The 21,951-nt window shown below is 38.6% G+C and overlaps 1 protein-coding gene across 1 annotated transcript in view; it reads right to left on the reverse strand.

Moving 5' to 3' along the window:
* Positions 1 to 21,821, reverse strand: part of LOC148351008 (cilia- and flagella-associated protein 44-like) — a 37,564-nt gene extending 15,743 nt beyond the window's left edge. Inside the window, exons 1-24 of the mRNA XM_088356265.1 lie at positions 21,642 to 21,821; positions 18,396 to 18,531; positions 18,015 to 18,177; positions 15,577 to 15,679; positions 15,288 to 15,504; positions 15,054 to 15,168; positions 13,423 to 13,587; positions 13,189 to 13,344; positions 13,060 to 13,107; positions 12,886 to 12,985; positions 7,232 to 7,326; positions 6,989 to 7,168; positions 6,809 to 6,919; positions 6,547 to 6,699; positions 6,239 to 6,421; positions 5,973 to 6,115; positions 4,838 to 5,117; positions 4,697 to 4,752; positions 4,409 to 4,571; positions 4,190 to 4,320; positions 3,819 to 4,024; positions 3,593 to 3,737; positions 3,348 to 3,525; positions 2,846 to 3,084 (exon numbers count right to left, since the gene is read on the reverse strand). Of these exons, the coding sequence (XP_088212391.1) occupies positions 2,846 to 3,084; positions 3,348 to 3,525; positions 3,593 to 3,737; positions 3,819 to 4,024; positions 4,190 to 4,320; positions 4,409 to 4,571; positions 4,697 to 4,752; positions 4,838 to 5,117; positions 5,973 to 6,115; positions 6,239 to 6,421; positions 6,547 to 6,699; positions 6,809 to 6,919; positions 6,989 to 7,168; positions 7,232 to 7,326; positions 12,886 to 12,985; positions 13,060 to 13,107; positions 13,189 to 13,344; positions 13,423 to 13,587; positions 15,054 to 15,168; positions 15,288 to 15,504; positions 15,577 to 15,679; positions 18,015 to 18,177; positions 18,396 to 18,517 (3,452 nt within the window). The 5' untranslated portion in view covers positions 18,518 to 18,531; positions 21,642 to 21,821. The remainder of the gene's footprint in view (positions 1 to 2,845; positions 3,085 to 3,347; positions 3,526 to 3,592; positions 3,738 to 3,818; positions 4,025 to 4,189; positions 4,321 to 4,408; positions 4,572 to 4,696; positions 4,753 to 4,837; positions 5,118 to 5,972; positions 6,116 to 6,238; positions 6,422 to 6,546; positions 6,700 to 6,808; positions 6,920 to 6,988; positions 7,169 to 7,231; positions 7,327 to 12,885; positions 12,986 to 13,059; positions 13,108 to 13,188; positions 13,345 to 13,422; positions 13,588 to 15,053; positions 15,169 to 15,287; positions 15,505 to 15,576; positions 15,680 to 18,014; positions 18,178 to 18,395; positions 18,532 to 21,641) is intronic.
* Positions 21,822 to 21,951: the final 130 nt, after the last annotated feature.

A 21,951-nucleotide genomic window follows, 5' to 3' on the forward strand; every position in this document is an offset into this window, starting at 1 on the left:
GTTTTCTTAAGCTGTAAGCCAAATTCAGCAATATTAAAATAATAAAAGGCTTGAAATAGTTCAGTTGATGTGTAATGAATCCAGAATGTACAGGGAGTGCAGAATTATTAGGCAAGTTGTATTTTTGAGGATTAATTTTATTATTGAACAACAACCATGTTCTTAATGAACCCAAAAGTCTCATTAATATCAAAGCTGAATATTTTGGAAGTTGGAGTGGGGCTTTTTTAGTTTTAGCTATTTTAGGAGGATATCTGTGTGTGCAGGTGACTATTACTGTGCATAATTATTAGGCAACTTAACAAAAAACAAATGTATACCCATTTCAATTATTTATTTTCATCAGGGATACCAATATAACAGCTCAACATTCACAAAAATACATTTCTGACATTCAAAAACAAAACAAAAACAAATCAGTGACCAATATAGCCACCTTTCTTTGCAAGGACACTCAAAAGCCTGCCATCCATGGATTCTGTCAGTGCTTTGATCTGTCCACGATCAACATTGCGTGCAGCAGCAACCACAGCCTCCCAGACACTGTTCAGAGAGGTGTACTGTTTTCCCTCCTTGTAAATCTCACATTTGATGAGGGACCACAGGTTCTCTATGGGGTTCAGATCAGGTGAACAAGGAGGCCATGTCATTAGTTTTTCTTCTTTTAGACCCTTTCTTGCCAGCCACGCTGTGGAGTACTTGGATGCGTGTGATGGAGCGTTGTCCTGCATGAAAATCATGTTTTTCTTGAAGGATGCGGACTTCTTCCTGTACCACTGCTTGAAGAAGGTGTCTTCCAGAAACTGGCAGTAGGACTGGGAGTTGAGCTTGAGTCCATCCTCAACCCGAAAAGGCCCCACAAGCTCATCTTTGATGATACCAGCCCATACCAGTACCCCACCTCCACCTTGCTGGCGTCTGAGGCGGACTGGAGCTCTCTGCCCTTTACCGATCCAGCCACGGGCCCATCCATCTGGCCCATCAAGACTCACTCTCATTTCATCAGTCCATAAAACCTTAGAAAAATCCTTCTTGAGATTTTTCTTGGCCCAGTCTTGACGTTTCAGCTTGTGTGTCTTGTTCAGTGGTGGTCGTTTTTCAGCCTTTCTTACCTTGGCCATGTCTCTGAGTATTGCACACCTTGTGCTTTTGGGCACTCCAGTGATGTTGCAGCTCTGAAATATGGCAAAACTGGTGGCAAGTGGCATCTTGGCAGCTGTACGCTTGACTTTTCTCAGTTCACGGGCAGTTATTTTGCGCCTTGGTTTTTCTACACGCTTCTTGCGACCCTGTTGACTATTTTGAATGTAACGCTTGATTGTTCGATGATCACGCTTCAGAAGCTTGGCAATTTTAAGAGTGCTGCATCCCTCTGCAAGATATCTCACTATTTTTGACTTTTCAGAGCCTGTCAAGTCGCTCTTCTGACCCATTTTGCCAAAGGAAAGGAAGTTGCCTAATAATTATGCACACCTGATATAGGGTGTTGATGTCATTAGACCACACCCCTTCTCATTACAGAGATGCACATCACCTGATATGCTTAATTGGTAGTAGGCTTTCGAGCCTATACAGCTTGGAGTAAGACAACATGCATAAAGAGGATGATGTGGTCAAAATACTCATTTGCCTAATAATTCTGCACTCCCTGTATGACATTTTTGTTTTTTTAATTGCATTACAGAAAATAAAGAACTTTATCACAATATTCTAATTTTCTGAGACAGTCCAGTATATGTATGTGTGTGTGTGTGTGTGTGTGTATTATAGTAAATAAAATAAATATTTAAACATCTTGCTATTTTGTTATTCCTCCCACTTAGAAATCATGGAGGGGTCTGAAATTTTCATCATGTCCACTGTGAGAGGGATAAACTAAAAAGAAAAATCCAGAAATCACACCGCATGATTTTTTTAACAAAATATGTATGTGATATAGCTGCAATTTTTTTCATAACAACTTTTTTTTTCATAACCGTAAACCCATTGTTTACCATTCTTACTCCAAAACAAAATCGAAAATTAAAAAAAAAAAATTAACTTTTTTCCCCAAACTTTCAACCCTGCGACTTATTCAGTGATGCAGCCAATTTATGTAATTTTTCTAACGGCCGCCAGCGGCGCTCAAGTACAAAAGGTAAAATTTAGACTGCAACTTCTTAGCTTGTGCACAAATTAAATTAGCGTAGACACATCCTCATCACGCAAATTGAAAGTAATCAAGTTAAAGTAACCCTACCCAACCCTGATTATAATTTCAGACCCCTTCATGATTTCTAAGAGGGAGACATAGCAAAATAGCAGGGTGTTCAAATACTTATTTTCTTCACTGTATGTATGTATTATCAAGTTGATCCTTCTCCTGTATTTTTTTCTTTTTTTTCTTTTTGTCTGAAACACACAACAAAATGGCCCATTTTATTTTAAGTATCAACAAGAAATGGGCTATTTTCTTTTAGATAGTCTTTATTGTATTGTTTCATGTTTTTAAATTGGTTCATTTTGTGTTTAATTTACAGGACAAAAACAGACCAGTTTCTTTAAAAAGTCACCCCCAAATGGTTTTGTAAATCATTGTTAAAATCCAATATTTTTTGTTTTTGTTATTGTTTAAAATAACCACCCGCTAAATTGATATGTGTTATACTGGACAGTCCTTGTCGTGTTGATTGGAACAACCCAAACAACTAATACATAAATAATAACAAGGAATAATGGTCAAATTGATAAAGTAGGAAATTGGTCACTTTTCGATTTGTTATTTTTGACCCAAGTGTTTTTAGAGGGCAGAATAATTTCTTCAGCAGATAGAGTTTGCTGGATAAGAGAAATGTGGCTCAAACACCTCTGTTCCGTAAGCACTCTGTATTTCTCTAGGACCGTTTGGGTGCATCGTATCTTGTCTTTAATTTCCTCTGGCCGGATGATCGGTAGCGGGGGTGATCGGCGTTGAAGATGGGATGGCAGAAGACTCTGGACTTTTTCAAACCGCTTACTATCAGCTCGCAGTTTTGATAAAAGACGCAGTTTGGAGTCTCGCAAGGCCATGATCTCTCTGTTCATTTCAATCTGTTTCTCCCGTATCTGATGGGATAGATACAGTTTTTTATTTTCTATTTAGATCAGAGATGGACAATCTTAATCCTCTAGAGCTTGCAGTCCTGCAAGTTTTCGATTTTTCCCTTCCCCAAACACACCTGATTTTAATGATTGGGATAATTATCAGGCTTCGTAAGACCTTGATGATGAGGTAGGATGAAGGAAGGGAAACATCTAAAACCATACCTAAAATTCTAAATAAATTGATTGCCCATCCTTGAAAAAGAACTTGAGCAAAGTTACTTTACGTTGCTCTCCAATGCTTTTATTTCTTCTTTCTTTTTGTCTGGATTCATTCGTAAGTGTTTTGGCACAGTAAAGTTTTTGTCTGTTTTGAGTTTCAAGTCCCCAATATTCTCTTTAGCATCACAGATAGCCTGCACATCACATGGATCTTCAAAGTTCTTCTTTGGTTTCTCTGTATAACTGTAGAGTGAAAAGAAACATCTCAATAAATCACAAGACAGTGCAAAAATTGTCTGCAACGGCTCACAGTTTGTCCCACTCCTGCTTCCTCTTTTCAATCTTGGCCCGGGCCTGTTCAGCTTTCTCTGCTGCTTTCCTGAGCCTCTCTATTTGTCTATCTGCCAGTATTACCCCTGAAGATCGAGTGACCACAAGGTGTGGCACATCTTCCTCTGGTTGAGCACACAGCGCGCATCAGCATTTTTTAACTGTATTAATGTCCACAATGAGAGGGGTAAAGTAAAAGATCTTACCATCCGTCACATGACTGTCCTTTATAGTTTGATCTTTGGATTTTCTGCGTTCATCTGAAGCAGTGTCATTTCTGCTCGTCTCAATGTTTGTATTCTGCTGTTGGGCTTGCACTGAGTTAATTGCTGGAATATGGTAAGTGGAGACTTTCTGGTCAGTCTGGATAGCAAACACAGTGACAATGGTAGACTCCAAAGAACCATTGATCCTGAAAGTGAGAAAAGGCAAACGTTTTAAAAAAAAAAAAAACTGTTGTCAGTGTATTCAAATAATGTATGCATATTTGAGAAAAACACAAGTTCACAAAGCAAGTTATCCAAAATGTCAGTTAACCCAAATCCCCCAACAGTCAATATACAGGATTAATAAGAACCATTGTTGTAGTTTATTAAGTGCTATGATTGAATGTTGCTCCTTCCAACTCATCTGCTCTTGTATCTCTTTTAATTTCTGTGTCTTGTCCCTCAAAGCCTGCTCTTCAAAACACTTGTTCAGTTGCAACTCCTGTTTGCAGACAAAAACAAAGATATGTGAACCAGTTTAAAATTTTACTTCCATTTATTGGACAATATTTAACTGTGTGTGTGTATACCGTAGGTGTGAGTCGGTAGAGTTCTGGCAGGTCAATGTTGTCCTTGAGAAGGGTTTTGAAGTCATCCTTAATCTCGGCTAGCCTTCTCCGCTTGTCAGATTTCTTCTTCTCAGCTTCCCGACGTTGACGGTCCTCTTCCAACTTCTGTTTGACCATCTCTATGCTGTGTTGGTGGATAAAATCACTTTTAGTATTATCTGAAAGCACAACTCACTTTTTCAGTCGGAAAATTTAAGATCTACAATATCAAAAAAGCTGATGTCCACTAACAAGTGAGACATACTCTACCTGTCGGCAGATGGATCATCAATGTCATGAGCCAACTCCTCATTCTCAAGACCAACCTAGTTGAAGGATCACAATATATTATTTTCCAATGATAGTATATCAAGTTGTAAATCTGCTCATTTGTAGAAACCAATTGCTAACCCATGGGGAAGGAACAATGGCTCTTTTCCTCTCCAGGCTTTTCTGCATCTCTTCATGAGTAAGCAGATTGAAGGAGAATATATTCCCATCATCCCCTGCTGTCAACACAAATTGGTCATCATAGCTGCAGCATATATGGCGCAGGTGCCCGTATTGGCTGTCGTGGATGCTTAGTTCCCAATATGCCCGCATTAAGGTTAGGCTGTGGTTGTCCGGATCAAGGGAGTAAACCCGGAGGGAGCCAGAGTGCATGCCACAAAGCATCAGTTGCCTGTTGGAACTGTGCCAGAAAACAAAACATAAGCTTAAGATTATTATGGTATTGCAAAAAGTACATTCTTATCCCATTGAAAGAAAATGTTAATAGTTTAAAGTGAGTAGATAAATAGATTTTTTTTTATTTCAATGAATTGTAACTTGATTCCCTAGTAAAATAACAAAAATATTCTTTAAATAATTCAAAATTATCTTAGATAACAGATGAAAGGTATTTTTTGTCCGATGTATACATATTTCCCTCCAAGATTACAAAAACAGTCAAATGAGCAGAAGAATCCCCAATCTGCTTGACAAGAACATTTTGTTTATTTCAATGTCATTTTGCATATTTTGGCGGGGAAAAAAAGTAAAAGTATATTCAAATTCGAAGCTTACCATACACCCTCAAATTCGTGAGGGGGTAGGATTATTATTTCTGTTTTTATGGTTTGTTGCAAAAAAAATAAGATACTTTGTTGTTTTTTATTCTAATATATTATATTCCCTCCCATGAAAATACAAAAAGTACACATAAGAAATAATAATAAATAAATAATTTTCCCCAGATTTTGGTAGAAACTACTTACAAAAAAAATGAAAAAAATTATATATATATATATATATATATATATATATATATATATATATATATATATATATATATATATATATATATACGTCCACTCGCTCGCTGTATGAAATAATTTTTCTTAAGCTAAAAATGATATTTCTGTTTTTTTAGACTAACAGGATGAAATATCTCAACAGAGGAAACAAATCTACTTAGAATTAACATATTTTCTTTTCCATGGGGTAAGAATTTAGCTGTTGCTGTGTAAATAATTGATTTTGAATTATATTTCTTCAATCGTTATACTTGAAGGTGATTGAGCAAATAGCATCGTGCTCTGCGTTCAGGACAGGCAAGAAGTCAAAAGGCTCATCTTCACGTTTGTCTGGATGCTCATCCTGACTTTCAGAAAACTTGCAATGGTACAAGAAACCTGAGTCATACCCTCCCTGGAAAAGGAAGTATTATAAATTAGGTAAAATACTGATCAACAAGTGTAACAGTTTTTTGTAAGATATGTATTTAAAAGTGGATGGTTTGACAAATACTCATAATTCAATATTTGTGCGCACCATAGAGAGCCAGAATTGTCCAGGCTTTGAGTAGAAACCACAATGAAGAGGACTAAGAGAGTTGTTGGTCAAAATGGGGGGTAGTTCCTCATCAAGCATTTCTTCTTCCAAGACTTGGTTATTCTCTTGATTTTTCTGTTGCTTAATATTTAAAACTTGCTGTCTTGCTATCTCTTTTTCTCTCTATAAGGCACAGACACATGCAAGTCGTTCATTTTTTATTTTATTTTTTAAATCAAATGTAAGAAATTTGTAGCATATATTGGATAGCAAGCAATATCAAAAGCCCAACAGACAGTATGCAAGACCTTGATTTGAGGCTTGATGCTCTTGAAGCGGAATGATCTTCTTGGCAGTTCTAGTAATTGGTAGGATGTGTTTTGCTTCAGAATACTCTGGTCAGGACATGGCACCTCCACAATATAACCGTTCTGGCACAGTATCAGTAACCTGTTTGCATCCTGTACAAGAATAGGAAATGGTAAAAACAGGTTTGATGTTGTGCACATTTTATTATCTTGGTACATTTTGCATATTTAAAATACAGTTCCCTAAAAAAGAGAGACTTACATGGGTATCTGGTGACCATTCCAGTAACTGTACAGGTCCAGGAACATGGACAAAACCAATGGGCTCATATTTTGTGCCCACATTAAAGAAAAACACAGTGCAATCTGAACTCTGAGGATAAATAGTAAAGGCAGAAATTCAAATGAGAATAAAAATACTTAAAATTCCCAAGGTGCTCACCCCAGTTGCTAATATTTTTCCATCCCGATCAAACACAATAGAGGTGACAGAGGCAGTATGAGGCTTGACGGCTTCTTGGAGTCGAATTTGGGCCTTTCCTTTCTTGTGGTCATAAAGCTCCAATAAACGGACCACCCCATCTTCAAATCCAGTCACCAATAAACCCCCACTGTGACTCACCTGCAAACAAATACTGATTATTACGTGACTGAAGTTATATGGAAATCAAGAGGTCATACTTACAGAAGGCGGGGCCCAGCAAAGAGCAGTTCCACCTTGATTAAATCGAATACACATGAGTTCTCCCTTTGCCAGAAAGTCAAAAACTCTGACTGAATCTGGAAGGGGGAATATTCAGAAGCATAGCATTAGGAACTTGTAACAGTGGTTTAATGTTGAAGTGTCCTTGGGCAAGACACTGAAACCCTAATGCCCCCAATAAGCAGTTGGCGCCTTGCATGGCTGACTCCATATCGGTGTGTGAGTGTGTGTGCGAAAGGGAAGTGAAGCACATTGTAAAGTGCTTTGGGAGGTCTTCATTGACTTGAAAAGCGCTATATACATGCAGAACATTTACCATTTAAAGAAAAAAAAACAATCAATCAAAATTAAACTGGTAGACATTTGCTTTTATCAGTAACAAAGAAGTAACTCTCAGCTTCAAAAATGTTGGTGGCGCCTCCTTTAAAAGAACCTGGCACTCAGAGTGAGTTTGAGGACGGTTTACTTTTAATCAGGCACAAGGAAGCTTGAATCTACAATGGTATGGCCAGATACATACACTATCGTTCAAAGGTTTGGGGTTGCCTAACAATGTTCTTGTTTTTGAAGGAAAAACACAGTTGATTTTTTTTTCCAATGAAGATAACATGGAACTAAATAATAGTGATGTTACGCCCAAAGAAGATGCTCGAGACAAGTGTCAAGCGCTCGCGGTAGAAGTACAGTAATTAGTTACAGTTAATTACTCCTTTCAAAAAGTAACAAAGTTAGTAATGTATTACTCTATTGTAAAAGTAAGTAGTTACCAGGGAAAGTAACTATTTCCGTTATTTTAAAGAGAAGTTGTTGTATGTCAAAGAATTTGAAATTTTCTAAGCAAATACGAAACACGGCTATTACTTGTAGTAATGGGAATTCTGACTATTTTTAAAGAACCGGCTTTTTTGGCTAGGCTCACTAAAAAGAGTTGACTCTTTTGGGTTTCCAAATGGCTCTTGATGTTGTTTTTGTTGCTTTAATCCATACATTACCAATTATTATGTAATATTATGCATGGAATGACATTAGAAGGGTGGAAAATAAATTGAAAAAGACACAAAAGGAAAAATACAATAACAACGGAAAAAGATAAAAGAAGAAAAAAAAAACTTACATTTTTACATAAACACATTATCACTGAAAATACAGGGAATTAATCAAAATATGTATAAATCTACCAGAAAAAAAAGAGAAAATACAATGCAATTTATGTTTAACAAATTTAATGTCAAAAACCCAGAATCCCCAAAAAATGCATATTGACCGATAAGAGAAGAAAGGTGTCTCGGGAGGAGCCAGCTGTTGATTGATGGAAAGCTATCAGAAACACTATTACTACGCCATGCCCAGTTTTTACTCATGTTTTTCTGATAGAGTACACACACACACACACACACACACACACATACACACACACACACACACACACACACACACACACACACACACACACACACACACAGAAAGAGAAGCATGTAAACTATTAGACAATAATGCATTCTATTCAACACTTTATAATTCCGCCCTACACTTTTGAGATTAAGTTGTGTCGCCTGATTTTAAAGGTTGCAAACCTCTCAATAACCTTTTGGTTGTGCACTTGATCAATTTTTGGAGTTTTAATGAGTTGTCCTTCGAAGACAACCCTAACCCTAAGCCGTTACCTTTCGCAGTTGCAGATGCTTGTTGGGATTATTAGGCAAATCTGAATAACTTCCTTCAGTGCAATATCCAGGAGACAGTTCACCGATAATGTGTTTGCAATGGCACCAGACTCCCTCTTGCTCTTCAATAAGTTTTTTGCAACCACTTATTATGTTAACATAATGCAAGCAGACTTCCACTGTGTCCGGTTCCTTGTGCAGGCAGTTTACGATGTCCTACCAAGCCCAGCGAACCTTCATGTGTGGGGAAAGAGCGAAACACCCTCCTGCCCCCTTTGTTCTGGAGGAGGCTCATTGGAACACCTCCTCAGCAGCTGCCCAAAAGCCCTGGCTGATGGTCGCTATCGCTGGCGCCATGACCAGGTTCTGAAAGCAGTTGCTGAGTGCATTGCCCTAGCAGTCAACAGGGGCAAACACCATCAAGCCACAAGCAAGGCAATCAATTTCATCAAGGCAGGGGAGAAACCCATGGCTTGTGCACAAACAACATCCGGACTCCTCCACATTGCCTCTGATTGGCAGTTGCATGTCGACCTTGAGAAACAACTAAGGTTCCCCCAGCATATATCAGCAACATCGCTCCGACCAGACATGATAATTACCTCCGAGACTTCGAAACACCTGATCATGCTGGAGCTCACAGTCCCGTGGGAAGAGCGCATTGAGGAAGCCAATGAAAGGAATCGTGCAAAGTACCAGGAGCTGGTGGAGGAGTGCAGGGGCAGGGGCTGGAAAGTTTTCTTTGAGCCAATAGAGGTCGGCTGTAGGGGTTTTGCTGGACGATCCAATTGCAAAGTCTAGGACGGTTGGGTGTGACACGGGCAGCCAAGAAGAAAGCCATTAAATCCGCTAGTGAAGCTGCAGAAAAATCCACCAGGTGGCTTTGGCTCAAAAGGGCAGATCCGTGGACTGCTACTGGGACGCGAGTTGAGGCCTAATCAACCTCGGCTGGGTCACCTGGGCGAGAGTGTCTGATGTTGCGAGACCCGAAACAGTCAATGAGCTCAGGATACATCACTGACGATGCGTCCCAGTTGCATCCAGGAGATGTTTCTTTCAAGTGACTCAAATTCAATGCCATATTGTACAGCCACTGTTGACAACTGAGGCACGGAGAAAAAAATGGTGAGAAGTAGGACTGAATGCATGAATTCCATCAAGCGACCCATGCTGTTAAGGGATCAGTGGAATGTGAACCGTAAATATAATATTATGTAGTATTATGTAATATCATATCATAGCATAATCAGTATAAATTCATTACTTTTTTAAATAATAAATGGTTCATAGATAATCCATCAAAATGTTATGATAATGTGGTTAACTGATAAGGAGAAAATACAAAATAAGGGGCTCTAGATATCAGTGGAGTATTTCCGAAGCTGCCTTGCTCACATTTTTGTTTTGTTTTGATTTTTTAAAAGACGTATGTATCGTTTTTCATCATGTTTTAGCCTATCCTAAATAGAGTTTTAAAATGCCTTAATTTTTGGGTGTGCTAGGTTGAATTTGCTTTAGAACCCTTAAAAACGGGCTTGTTACGCCCATGATTAAAACTCACAATGCTGATAAAAAAGGGATAATATCCCTCAAAATGTTGTGGCTTGTGAGAAGCAGAACTTCTGCGCGCAGGATGTCATGTTTAGAACCACGGAGAGTGAGGTGAAGTTTAATCAGATTAGACCTTAGGTTAATTTGCAATTGCACAAGAAAATGGGCATTCATTGACACACTACACACTGATTTATATAATATGCACACACACACACACACACATCTATTTAGGACTCATACAAGTTAGTTTTTCTGTCTGTCTGTCAGTCAGTTTGTGAGTTTCCTCTTTGTTTATCCGTCTACCAGTTTTTGTATTCCTTTAAAGGGACAGTGTGGAATATTTCAGCACTAGATGTCATTGTATTGTGTCGTGCAAGCAATGACGAGCAAGAAAATTGGAGACTCAAAGAGACCAAACTGTAGTATTTTTGTCCTAGCTTTTTGTAAAGTTTGAAAAAAGAATGGAAAAAAGAGGAGACACAAGGAAAGAAAAAGACAAAACAAGAAAAAAAACAAGAAAAAAAAGGAAATAAGAAAAAAATAATGAAAAAGGTAACGGGGAAGGGAAAAAAAAGAAAATAATGAATCCATTATATGTACAGCAAGAAATAATTTTTAAAAGAAATGAAATATAAAATGGAGTAATATGGAAAGAAATATGAGAAAAAGCTTGGAAAAAAGGGAAAAGAAAAAAGAAAGGGAAAAAAGTCAATATTTTTCCTTACAATTAATAAAAGTTTGCTTTTAACCTATAGGAGGAACTAAATAATACACACTGTTCCTTTAAAATATTGGAACTCGAAAGCAGTCATTGATTTCCATCTTGCAGAGTTGTCCAGGATTTATTCCCATATGCCATCTGTCACCTCTGCTCCACGTGAAAGATAATTTTCAAAAGCTGGACAGGTCTTTTGCAAAAGAGGAACTGAATAAAACCAAATTCTTTGGAATCAAAATGTGTGAAACACCCAAATCCCTATCCCAGTGTCACTAGAATTCTATACTCCTATCTTCATCAGTTCACATTACACAAAAGCATTTCTGTTTTTCATTTAAAAGTAACACAACAGTTTTAGTTGTTTGTTCAAATCGGGGGGAGTATCAATTCATACCACGCCTGAAGTCCAACCCGTCATTTCCTGAATCTTAGGCAAACTAGGTAACCATTTTGCCAGCCATAGGCAATAATTGGATGATGACACTTGGATGTACTGTAAATTGAATATGTTTGTCTCTAGCAGAGGTCACACTGAAATGTCAAATGTCTCTAAGCACTGAACCATTTCAACACATTTGCTTCAAGATACATAAAGCATTGGTAAGGTGGTGTAGGGACGTAGCACACTGAATTGTGGCAAATGCTTCGTAACACTGAACCATTTTGACACAATTCTCAGGATGAAAGCTTCGGTTTCTCCAACACTACTAATCAAAAATACAAAATAATATTGTTAACATGGTAATTGACTATTTCAGCTGCAAATGTTAGTATTTTATTGCAATATTTACATAGGTGAATTAAAGCTCATTCCCATCAACCCGCACTCCAGCGTTCTAATAGTACATTGTGTCTGCTTATTGCGTTAGAAGGCTTGTGGATGATTAGAAAACCCTTGTGCAATGATGTTAGCATAGTTGAAAAAAGTTTATCCGGTTAGATAAGCTATGAAATTATTTGTTTTGAGATAGTCGGGTATCCGAAGCATCACATTTGTGGTTGTGATTAAACTTTCAGAATGGCCAGAAAAATAAAACTTTCATGTGAAACTTGACAATCTATTCTTGTTCTAGAAAATGAAGGCTATTCCATGTGGGGAATTGCAGCACAGATGAAAACAGTTTAACAGATTACAGAAGATATATAACTGAGCTTCCTTTGACCTAATTGAGTAAATGGAGCATCATCTTTGTGGGTGTGCTTAAACTTTCAGAATTGCCATAAAAAGAGAACTTTCATTTGAAACTCGACAGTCTCTTCTTGTTCTTACAAATTAAAGCTATTCCATGCGAGAATTTTCCAAACTGAAGATCTCCTACAGTGGTGTGTACTACTCCCTTCAGAGAACAGCACAAACTCACTTTGACCCGAGTAGATAGAGAAGTGGGAGGCCTTGCTGTCTTTAGTTTGAGAAAAAGACATCTTACAGAGGTCCTCAACCAGCAGTTTGGGTAAATATTACCCGCTAAACATCAACAGTAAAAAGGTGACTCCGAGATATTGGCCTTCAAGGCAGTGGCAAAGAAAACGCTACATCTGAGACTGGCCAACAAAAGGAAGAGATTAATATAGGCAAAACAGCACAGACATTGGACCACTCATTTGATAACTAAAAGTGTAACTTTTGATGGAAAACTAAAAATTGTCTGGATGAACCGAAAGGTTTGAACGGTAGTTTGTATGTAAAAAAATTGACTCACAGTCTAGAGCAGTTGTGGCCATCAGATGACTTTTTTTGGAAACATCAAGACCCTTGACTGGTCCAGCATGGAAGGAAAACAGGCACTCAGGATCCGGAGTCTGCTCAAAGAAATTCCTGTCAGTCATTCAAGTTGCTGCAGAGGAGCTACTTGTGTAATGTAAACAAGGCTCACAGTGTATGTGAACGAAAGATCCAGTTTCCAAATAGCTCCATTGGAATCCTACAAAATAAAAGCGATTTGGTTGGAATTATTCACTGAGGTATCATTATGAAAATTTTTGTGTGGGATGACTGCAGTGACCTGAGCAAACCAAACAGTAGAATCAGGCTGGGAGCTTTTCACTATTGAGGAGAGACGTACATGGCGCCCAACCATCATCTCATTTGTGGGCTCTAACTCGAACTTGCCACTTGCACTGCTACAGTCTGCATTGTCGATTGTCTCCAAGTCCCAGCTCTGCAGGTTCAAAGCGATACTACAATTTCATATAGAACGCACTTAATCGATTTTTTATTATAGTAATTTATGTTTTACCCGAATAAATCCGTCAGAGCCGATGGTCATCAGTTGCCCGTCCTCCAAAGCAAAAGGCTGGATAACTTCTGTGTGACAACACTGTCCTCCCTTGCGGCAAAGTTCTGCTTTAATGGAATTTGCCTCCCACAGCAGCAGGTTACCCCAATTTGAGCCGGACACCACCTTACAACATAAGCAAAGCTCAAAATTTACATTATTGTTAGGGACATCCTTTTTTCTAGATAGTCAAATCCAACAAGCTATTATGTAGAGCACCTTCTTAGGCCAATTACCCTTAACCGGCTCAAACCAGAGAAATATACCGGTAATTTGAAAAACAAATCTGACAGATTTAAGCTTTGTAGATTTATTGATATAGTAGTTTCTTTACCAGTTTGGTATTTGAAAGATGACTTAAGATTAAGTATGACTAAACATTTTGTACACTGTGAAAAGTCGAAAGAGAAACTTGAGAAGAAATACACTAAAATAATAAATAGTAAATATGTATTTTTTTTTTAAATTAGTACAGTTTAAGTATTGTTTTTTCCTTTTTTTAACAAAAAAAGTATAAAGTATAACAAGTAATGGTAATGATAGCAATGGTAATTGAAAGTCTTAAAGTTCTGGTTTTTCTTTTTCTCATTTTAAAATGTTGTTTCATGTATAATAAATATAATCATAATCATAACAATTGGGTCACTTTCGGATTCTCATGAGAGGATGTTTCTGAACCATCTCGGACCCTGAGAACCTCAGGGACAGGCCTTCTGCTGGTACTCAGAGCCAGGACTATACAGGGTGAAGCACCGTTTCAGTTCCATGCAGCTAAACTCTGGAATCGCTGACGGACTGACCAGGAGTGACTGGAGTACTGAGTTTAAATAGGAGGGGAATCAATCAGGCAACGAGCAGCAGCTGGCGCCAAATGATCAGCAGCTGGCGCCAAACGACCGGGCACAGGTGAGGGCAATGAGTAATAATGACAATCTCTAATAAGCTTCCAATTTAACCAGTCAGCCCTTTTTATTTTGTGTACGGTAGTTTGTTAGTTTTGTGATGTGATGTTAAAAGCATTCCTGAAAAGAAAATATAAGTAAATGTGAAAACCACAAATTTAATTGTATTTTACTACAATATATGTGCAGTACTTTTAAAGAATGTCATAATTCATGAGTTATTTTGAAATAATTTTAATCTCATCTCATCTCATCTCATCTCATTAGCCGTACCGCTTATCCTCATTGGGGTCGCGGGGGGGCTGGAGCCCATCCCAGCCATCTCCGGGCAGTGGGCAGGGGACACCCTGAACTGGTTGCCAGCCAATCGCAGGGCACACAGGGACAGACAACTCATTCGCTCATTCACACCTAGGGACAATTTGGACCGGCCAATTCACCTGAAATGCATGTTTTTGGAACGTGGGAGGAAACCGGAGTGCCCGGAGGAAACCCACGCAGGCACGGGGAGAACATACAAACTCCGCACAGGAAGTCTGGAGCTGGATTTGAACCCACGACAGGTTCCCATGACATGAACTGTGCCGCACAAGCGCTAACCACTGCGCCGCCGTGCTGCAATAATTTTAATATGAATGTTTATTTAAAATTTCTTTAGCGTATTTTTACGTACTACCATTTGAGACAAACCTTTCCGTCAGGAAGTTCCACGTAGCCTTCTATATCTGTAGCTGCAGCTTTTCCAAAATGTCCCATAAATCCTTCCAATTTAAGACCAGTAAATGTGCTGGCCATTCTCCAGAACCTGGTCCGACAAGATGTTTGTTTTATCAATAGTGAAGGATAGGTTGTATATTATATCACTAAAATAAAGTCATCAAGAAGAAAACACATTTCAAGAAGAGTGGGCCATGCATCCTTTACTTTATATGTCCGGCTCCTGATGTTGTCAGTAGTCCAGGATTGTATGGAGAGAAACTCACTCGGTAAACTTCCTGAGAAATGGCCTTGCACCTGAGCATTACTTCCTCCTGCATCCACTTCCATACAGTCAGCATGTAGTCTGGTGCACTGCCTAGGCTGGCTAGAAGACTCCCATCACTGTTAAAGTCCACTGAGCAAAATGCACGTGATGTGCCGTCTGCAGACGCACACATATGATCACAATACCACATATTATGGAAAAACAGCGACGAATACGGTTTCACATTACCTTTAAGAATTCGGTATGGTCGCAATGAAGGATACTCATAAATTACCATGATGGGGTTTTCTCCCTTTTCTGCCACAACAAAGTACTTTTGGCAAGGGTGCACCTAGGAATAAACATATATAATATTAAACACATGGGTCACATTTTGCATATAAATATTAAGGGGGGGTGATTCCAACTGGAATTTTGTTTTGGCTTTTTTTGCTACGAGTCCTGCATTGTGTTCCAAAGAGTTACACTCTGGGACCTCTGCTGTTTCCATCTCTTTTGCTTGATTCTATCAAGCAACAAAAAAAGCACAGTACAATACAATTTGTAAGGTCTGCGCAAATTGCTTCAGCAGAATTTCATTCAAACCTTCCAGGACCTGGGAGAAATGAAATCTGAGTTTACCAATTGTGGCTGACTGGAGCTGTTGAGGTCCAACCTGCTATGATAGCAAAACTGAAGGGAGCCCACCCAGGACCAAAAGTCTTTTGGACATTGGAGTATGGCCTAAATCTATTGTGGTCTGTTCTAACCATGATTTATTCAAAAACTAAATGTTCAAGAATGGGTTGAGTTCAGCCCATCGAACATGGATCAAATTTTGTTAAATCATAGACGTTATTTTGTTTAATGTGGTCCAAATATAGTCCCCCAACAAATGGTCTTTTTAAAGTCTTTCAATGGACGTTATCTTTTCAACTTTCACTTATATACTAAAAAGTAGTCTTTTCAACAACTTTAGAGGTACAGTACATTGTTTAATATTTGACAACTAAATAGCACTGTCTTGTCTAATGCTAACAAAAAACATTGCCAAATAGGCACAGCATAGTAGCAAGATGCCAGACAAACATTGCAGTGACGACAATGTTTGGATTTTCGCTTTGTAAAAGAAATATACATTTTTCGACCCCTAAATATGAATATAGTTCATGTGACACGGCAGCTGAGTGGTAGCTACCAGCCTTCCTGTGCAGAGTTTGCATGTTCTCCCAATGCTTGCGTGGCTCTTCCGGGCTCTCTGGTTTCCTCCCACATTCCAAAAATATGCATGGCAGATTAATTGGCCGGTCCAAATTATCCCTCGGTGAGAATAAGCGAGTGAGATGTCTGTCTCTATGTGCCCTGCGACTGGCTGGCAACCAGTTCAGGGTGTCCCCTGCCCACTGCTCGAAGATGCCACTGATGGGCTCTAGCACCCGCTACCCTAGTGGGGATAAGCGGTGCAGATAATGGATAGATAGATAATAGTTTTTGTTATATATCTATATCTATATCTATATCTATATCTATATCTATATCTATATCTATATCTATATCTATATCCATATATATTCCACAGCCATACCCCCCTAGTGGGAGGTGGCTAGAGTTCTGGCCCTCTGTGTAATTGAGTTTGACACCCCTGCCCTAGTGTAGGGTGGCTAGAGTCAAGAACACATTCACATTTCTGACTCTTTTTGGGAGATTGATTCAGAGGAGGGGATTCCCAGCCCCCTCGCTCAACCCAACTGAGGTGTTGGAAGTCATTTGGTGACCATACCCCCCAATTCCAACCCACAATGCTGAACGCCAAGCAGGCAACGGGTACCAATGTTTAAGTCTTAGGTATGACTCGGCCGAGGCTTGAACCACAACCTCTCAGTCCCGGGTTGGGCGCCATACCCCCAAGGCCACCGGGCTGTTTTTTGTATTTTTGCTTAATATTCAAATCAATGTTGTTGTTTTTTACTGAATGAAGGTTTGTACCACTAGGAGGCACAAATTATTACACACTGTACCTTTGAAAAGATATTCTTTTCAACTTTCACTTTTCAACCAAAGATCTCTGCGGAAAACACCCTCTTGGCAAAATACAGTCTTAACTCATTAAAGACATTAAAATGAAGGTTCCCTTAATAACCAAACAAAGATGCCTTTTAGATACAACATTAGGGTCCTTTAAATTCCCTTTAAACAGCTTTTCAAACCATTTTTCAACAAAATTTGCTGGGTGAGATTACCCAACAACAACTGGTTGAAAATATGTTGAAAAGCCCTCAAACAATGGTAGAGTGCTATTTAATAGACATCTGTTTTATTAAAAAGCGAAAGTTGAAATAAAAAATTCAAGATGATCAAATGCCTACCTTTTGAGGATAAATTGGGAGCACATTGGGATACACACAAAATAGTTTTAGAAAATTAAAAAGGCGTTTGGTGCTGGGTGGTTATTGACCTGCTAAGCCTTTTAGGACTAGATATCCAAGTGAATAAAAAACAATAATACTTTTCCGGACAACAGCGATGAGATTGCAAATCTGCAAATAGTAGCTCAATAGTGAGTATTGTGCTCCAATCCTTAGCTTGTTGCTGACTTTAAGCTGGGATGTCTCAGTTGGGGACTACAACTTGGTGCTATTTGTGTACTTATAATTCCTTTTGTGTACATCGTATTCCCTTTTTCTTACCCCGATCGAACCAATCCCACCGCCACTACTGGAGCGGATGAATGTCTGCTGCTTGGTAGAAACGTCAAGCAAGATTAGCAGCTGACCGGCAATAAAGATCAGAGTTCGGTCTTCCAAGAGCTGTAGGTTTGCCCTGCGCCTACAGTCGTAGCCAAAGGAATGACTTAGAGAGGAAGGAATTAAGTTTCATAGTTACATTTTGGAAACTCTTGAACGAAGAGGACATTAAAGGCAGCGTTATTATCACAATGAAAGTTTCTGTGAAGGATCTAAGGCCCATCTCAAAGTGACTTTTGCCTTATTTGTGTGTTGAGTGTTTACTTCCAAAAGATCAAAAGGATATCCTGTAAATTGAATAATCATTCGATTCAGGCAGGATACAACAGCGTGAGAAGGGTCTCCGGGAAGTCAGAGCCTGGTGTGATGAATGGTCTTGAATACAGCTGATCATATTCGTAGTACATGTCTGCGGGGAGCTGTTTCCCCGTAGCCGATATCATCATGTGACTACCTGCCACTTTAGGGGGAGGAAAAAAAGCATAAAGTCACTCATCAACTCACTCAGTGCCATAACGTATAAATACATTTTCAGAAGCATTGTCCCAGTGTGCCAAAACATAAAAAATATATATATATTTTTTTATTAAAACAAAAAATATATATTCTAAAAGCTGTGGCACTGCTGTTCAGTTTCAAGCATCTGCAAACTGTTTCTATATGTTGAACCACCACTACATGGGAGGAAAGGCAGATCTTTGTCCACACATCGAGGAGCCCCCACTTCTTCGTGCAGCTTTGCTCCATCCAGCGATTGAAAGTGTGTGGGCGGCAGAGGTGGGTAGTAACGGAGTCCATTTACTCCGTTTTATATATTTAAGTAAGTATTGTGACATTTTGTACTTCAAGGAGTATTTTTTAAATCCCTATACTTTTACTATAGTATATTTGTGAAGAAAAAAACAGTGCTTTTACTCCGCTACATTGGGCAACATTAAAGTCGTTACTTTGTTACTTAATAAATCCCCCCACGTAAGTACGTGTCTGTCTGTCTCCACTAAGACGCATTCATTTTGACGCAAAAAGCAAGTTCAACCAATCAAACGTAGCAGCCTCGTCAGGTGACCATATTGAACTTCAGCGCGGGTAAAGTTGTTTACGGATAAAACAGATATAAAATGTCGCTTAGCAATACTGACTATGAAAACACAGAAGTGGAAGAGCACCCCTGGCCTCACTTCAAAAAAGCATGTTCCCCTAAAAAGGGTGCAAAACACCAGCTACAATATGCAATGTCTCCTTTGTTGGAGTTCATGGGCTAGCTTGTTGTTCTACTAGCTGAGCCTGTTAAGATACATATTAGGAGTTTAAATGTGCTACTTTGTGGTACACGTGCTTAATTTATTTATTTGATTCATACTATTTTAATCGTATTGTTTATTAAAGCGCTTGAATTTATGTTGCTTATTTTAATCTACTGTACTTTTCCATTAAATGTGTTTTTTTGTTGATTAGATGGATTTTGATAATTTGATGATCTGATTGATTGCTTGTTTCAAAAAAAGAAATCAATAAATATGTTGCGACAGAGGGCAATACGACGGGTGAGTGGTTAGCGCGTCCGCAGCACAGTTCTCAGGTCATGGGATCAATTCCAGCTACCAGCATTCCTGTGCGGAGTTTGCATGTTCTCCCCATGCTTGCGTAGGTTTCCTCCGGGCTCTCCAGTTTCCCCTTACATTCTAAAAACATGCATGTAAGGTTAATTGGCCAGTCCAAATTATCCCAAGTTGTGAATGAGGAAGTGAGTTGTCTGTCCCTGAGTGCCATGCGACTGGCTGCCAATTAGTTCAAGGTGTCCCCTGCCCACTGCCTGAAGACTGCTGGGATGGGCTCCAGCACCCCCACGACCCTACTGAGGATAAGCGGTGCAGATGATGGATGGATGAACTTTAAAAATATGATGATCTAATTGGTCAATTAATACGACATTGCTACAGTTAACCAGTACTTGAGTTCTTCTTTACTTTTACTCAAGTAAGTATTTGGATGACTACTTTTACTTTTAGTTGAATAATATTATTCTGAAGTAACAGTACTTTTACTTGAGTAAGGTTTTTTGCTACTCTACCCACCTGTGATGGGCGGCTCCGTGTGACCGTAATCATATGATCACGTCACTGGAAATATCAGGCGCTGAAAAGTTCTTGCAAAGTTCATGGATCGTTTATGGATATGTTCTGTGTTCTTGCAATAAAATATTATTTTGCAAGCAAAGTAACATAGTGTTTATGTAAAGCATTGTTTAGATATTGGAGGTATCACAGTTCACGGATCCCTTAACCACATGGGCCATCAGGGCACCAATGAGGACACAACTCTGGACAGCCTTCTCCACTTGGGTCGTGGAGGTATCACAAATGTAAAAAACAAAAAAAAAGCACTAAAGTGAAAGTTCTGCTTCAAATGCTTAATTTCACAATTTTCTTAGCAGTTTTTCGAAACGGGTATTCCAAAAAACTTTGCAATATACAACTGTTGTTTACTAAAAAGATGGTAAAAACTATTATTTTTTTCTAATGAAAGATGAGGGTTCAAGCTTTTTTTGATATGTTTTATGCCTATAAACCTGGTGGGTGTATCCTTTAACCACTATTGTTTCAGTCGCACCATTTTCTGTGGTGTGTCTTAGAAAAGTACAGCCTGGTGGCACCCATCCCTCCGCAGTCCAACAAGTGTTACCACCCGGTCTCAAACCGTGGACCTTTCATGTGTGAGGCAAATGTGCTAACCACTGCACTACTGACACACTAATATAATGGTTGGTTGGTTGGTCAAATCGATTGACCACTGGGGTTGTAGGGGCACCATTTCCTGTGGTGTGTTTTGGGCAAGTACAGCCTGGTGGTGCCCAGCCATCTTCAGGCCAACCTATTTAGTTACAGAACTAAATTTTCGGTAGGCTTTTAAAAATGAGTCAAAATGTCTGGAACCCGCACTACCCATTTGAGAGAAATGTCTGGCATTGAATGATTTAATTAACATTTTACAGCACGAACAAAAAGACTAACAATCAACGTGGTAATTATTGTTTTTTGGAAAGTACCTGTATGTGCAAATGCTGTGAGTGTGATTGAAAAATTATTTATTTGTTTTACTCATTAACATTAAATACAGTATTTCAAAAGCAATTAAAGGTACTGCCTCATATTGTTTCATTTGGAGAAATGTTGCTCTGGCATAAATTGAATTTTATTCCCATTTTCACTTAGCACGTAAATTAGGAGTTGCAGAAATGTTTTCTCCTTGAGGTAACTTAATACAACGACAAAACAAAACATAATAAAGAAAAACAAACTAACAAACAAACCAACAGAGGACACAATCAAAAGCGAATCAGAAACTACAATGTTTGGCAAATAACATCATCGTGATCTTGGGAAAATATGGAAAGTTTTGCTTACATGTCTCTCTTCTTTTGCGCTTTCTTGTGCGCGAGTGTTAACGACAAAAACAACAATAATTAAAAAAAAACTGAATGTAACACAATATAAGAAAATTGAGCAATCACATTGTTTGTCAATATGCAACATATTAATTCTAGGAAAAAATATGGTAAGTTGCACTTACATTTTTATTTTTGTTTTAGTTTTTTGCTCGATTGTCCGTCTCGTGGAAACTTTTCTGTCCTGTTCAGTTGCGTCTGTAGCCAGGCAACGGGAAGACACCCCCTTAATTTTGTTTACTATAGTCTATCGCGAGATATTCCTTTTCTAAAAACAATGAAATCGGGATATTTTTTTATTTGATAAAAATAAATACCGGTACTATTGTGAATTTTAAAAGTAATTTCTAATGTAACTTTGCCACATTTAAACACAATTTATTTTCCCTCCTCAAAATGTGTCTTCACTTTTATATTGCAGGAACAAGAAATTAA

The sequence above is a fragment of the Urocampus carinirostris genome, chromosome 16, assembly GCF_059441175.1.
Source record: "Urocampus carinirostris isolate Australia breed hairy pipefish chromosome 16, RoL_Ucar_1.0, whole genome shotgun sequence".
In the NCBI taxonomy this organism is placed as follows: Eukaryota; Metazoa; Chordata; class Actinopteri; order Syngnathiformes; family Syngnathidae; genus Urocampus; species Urocampus carinirostris.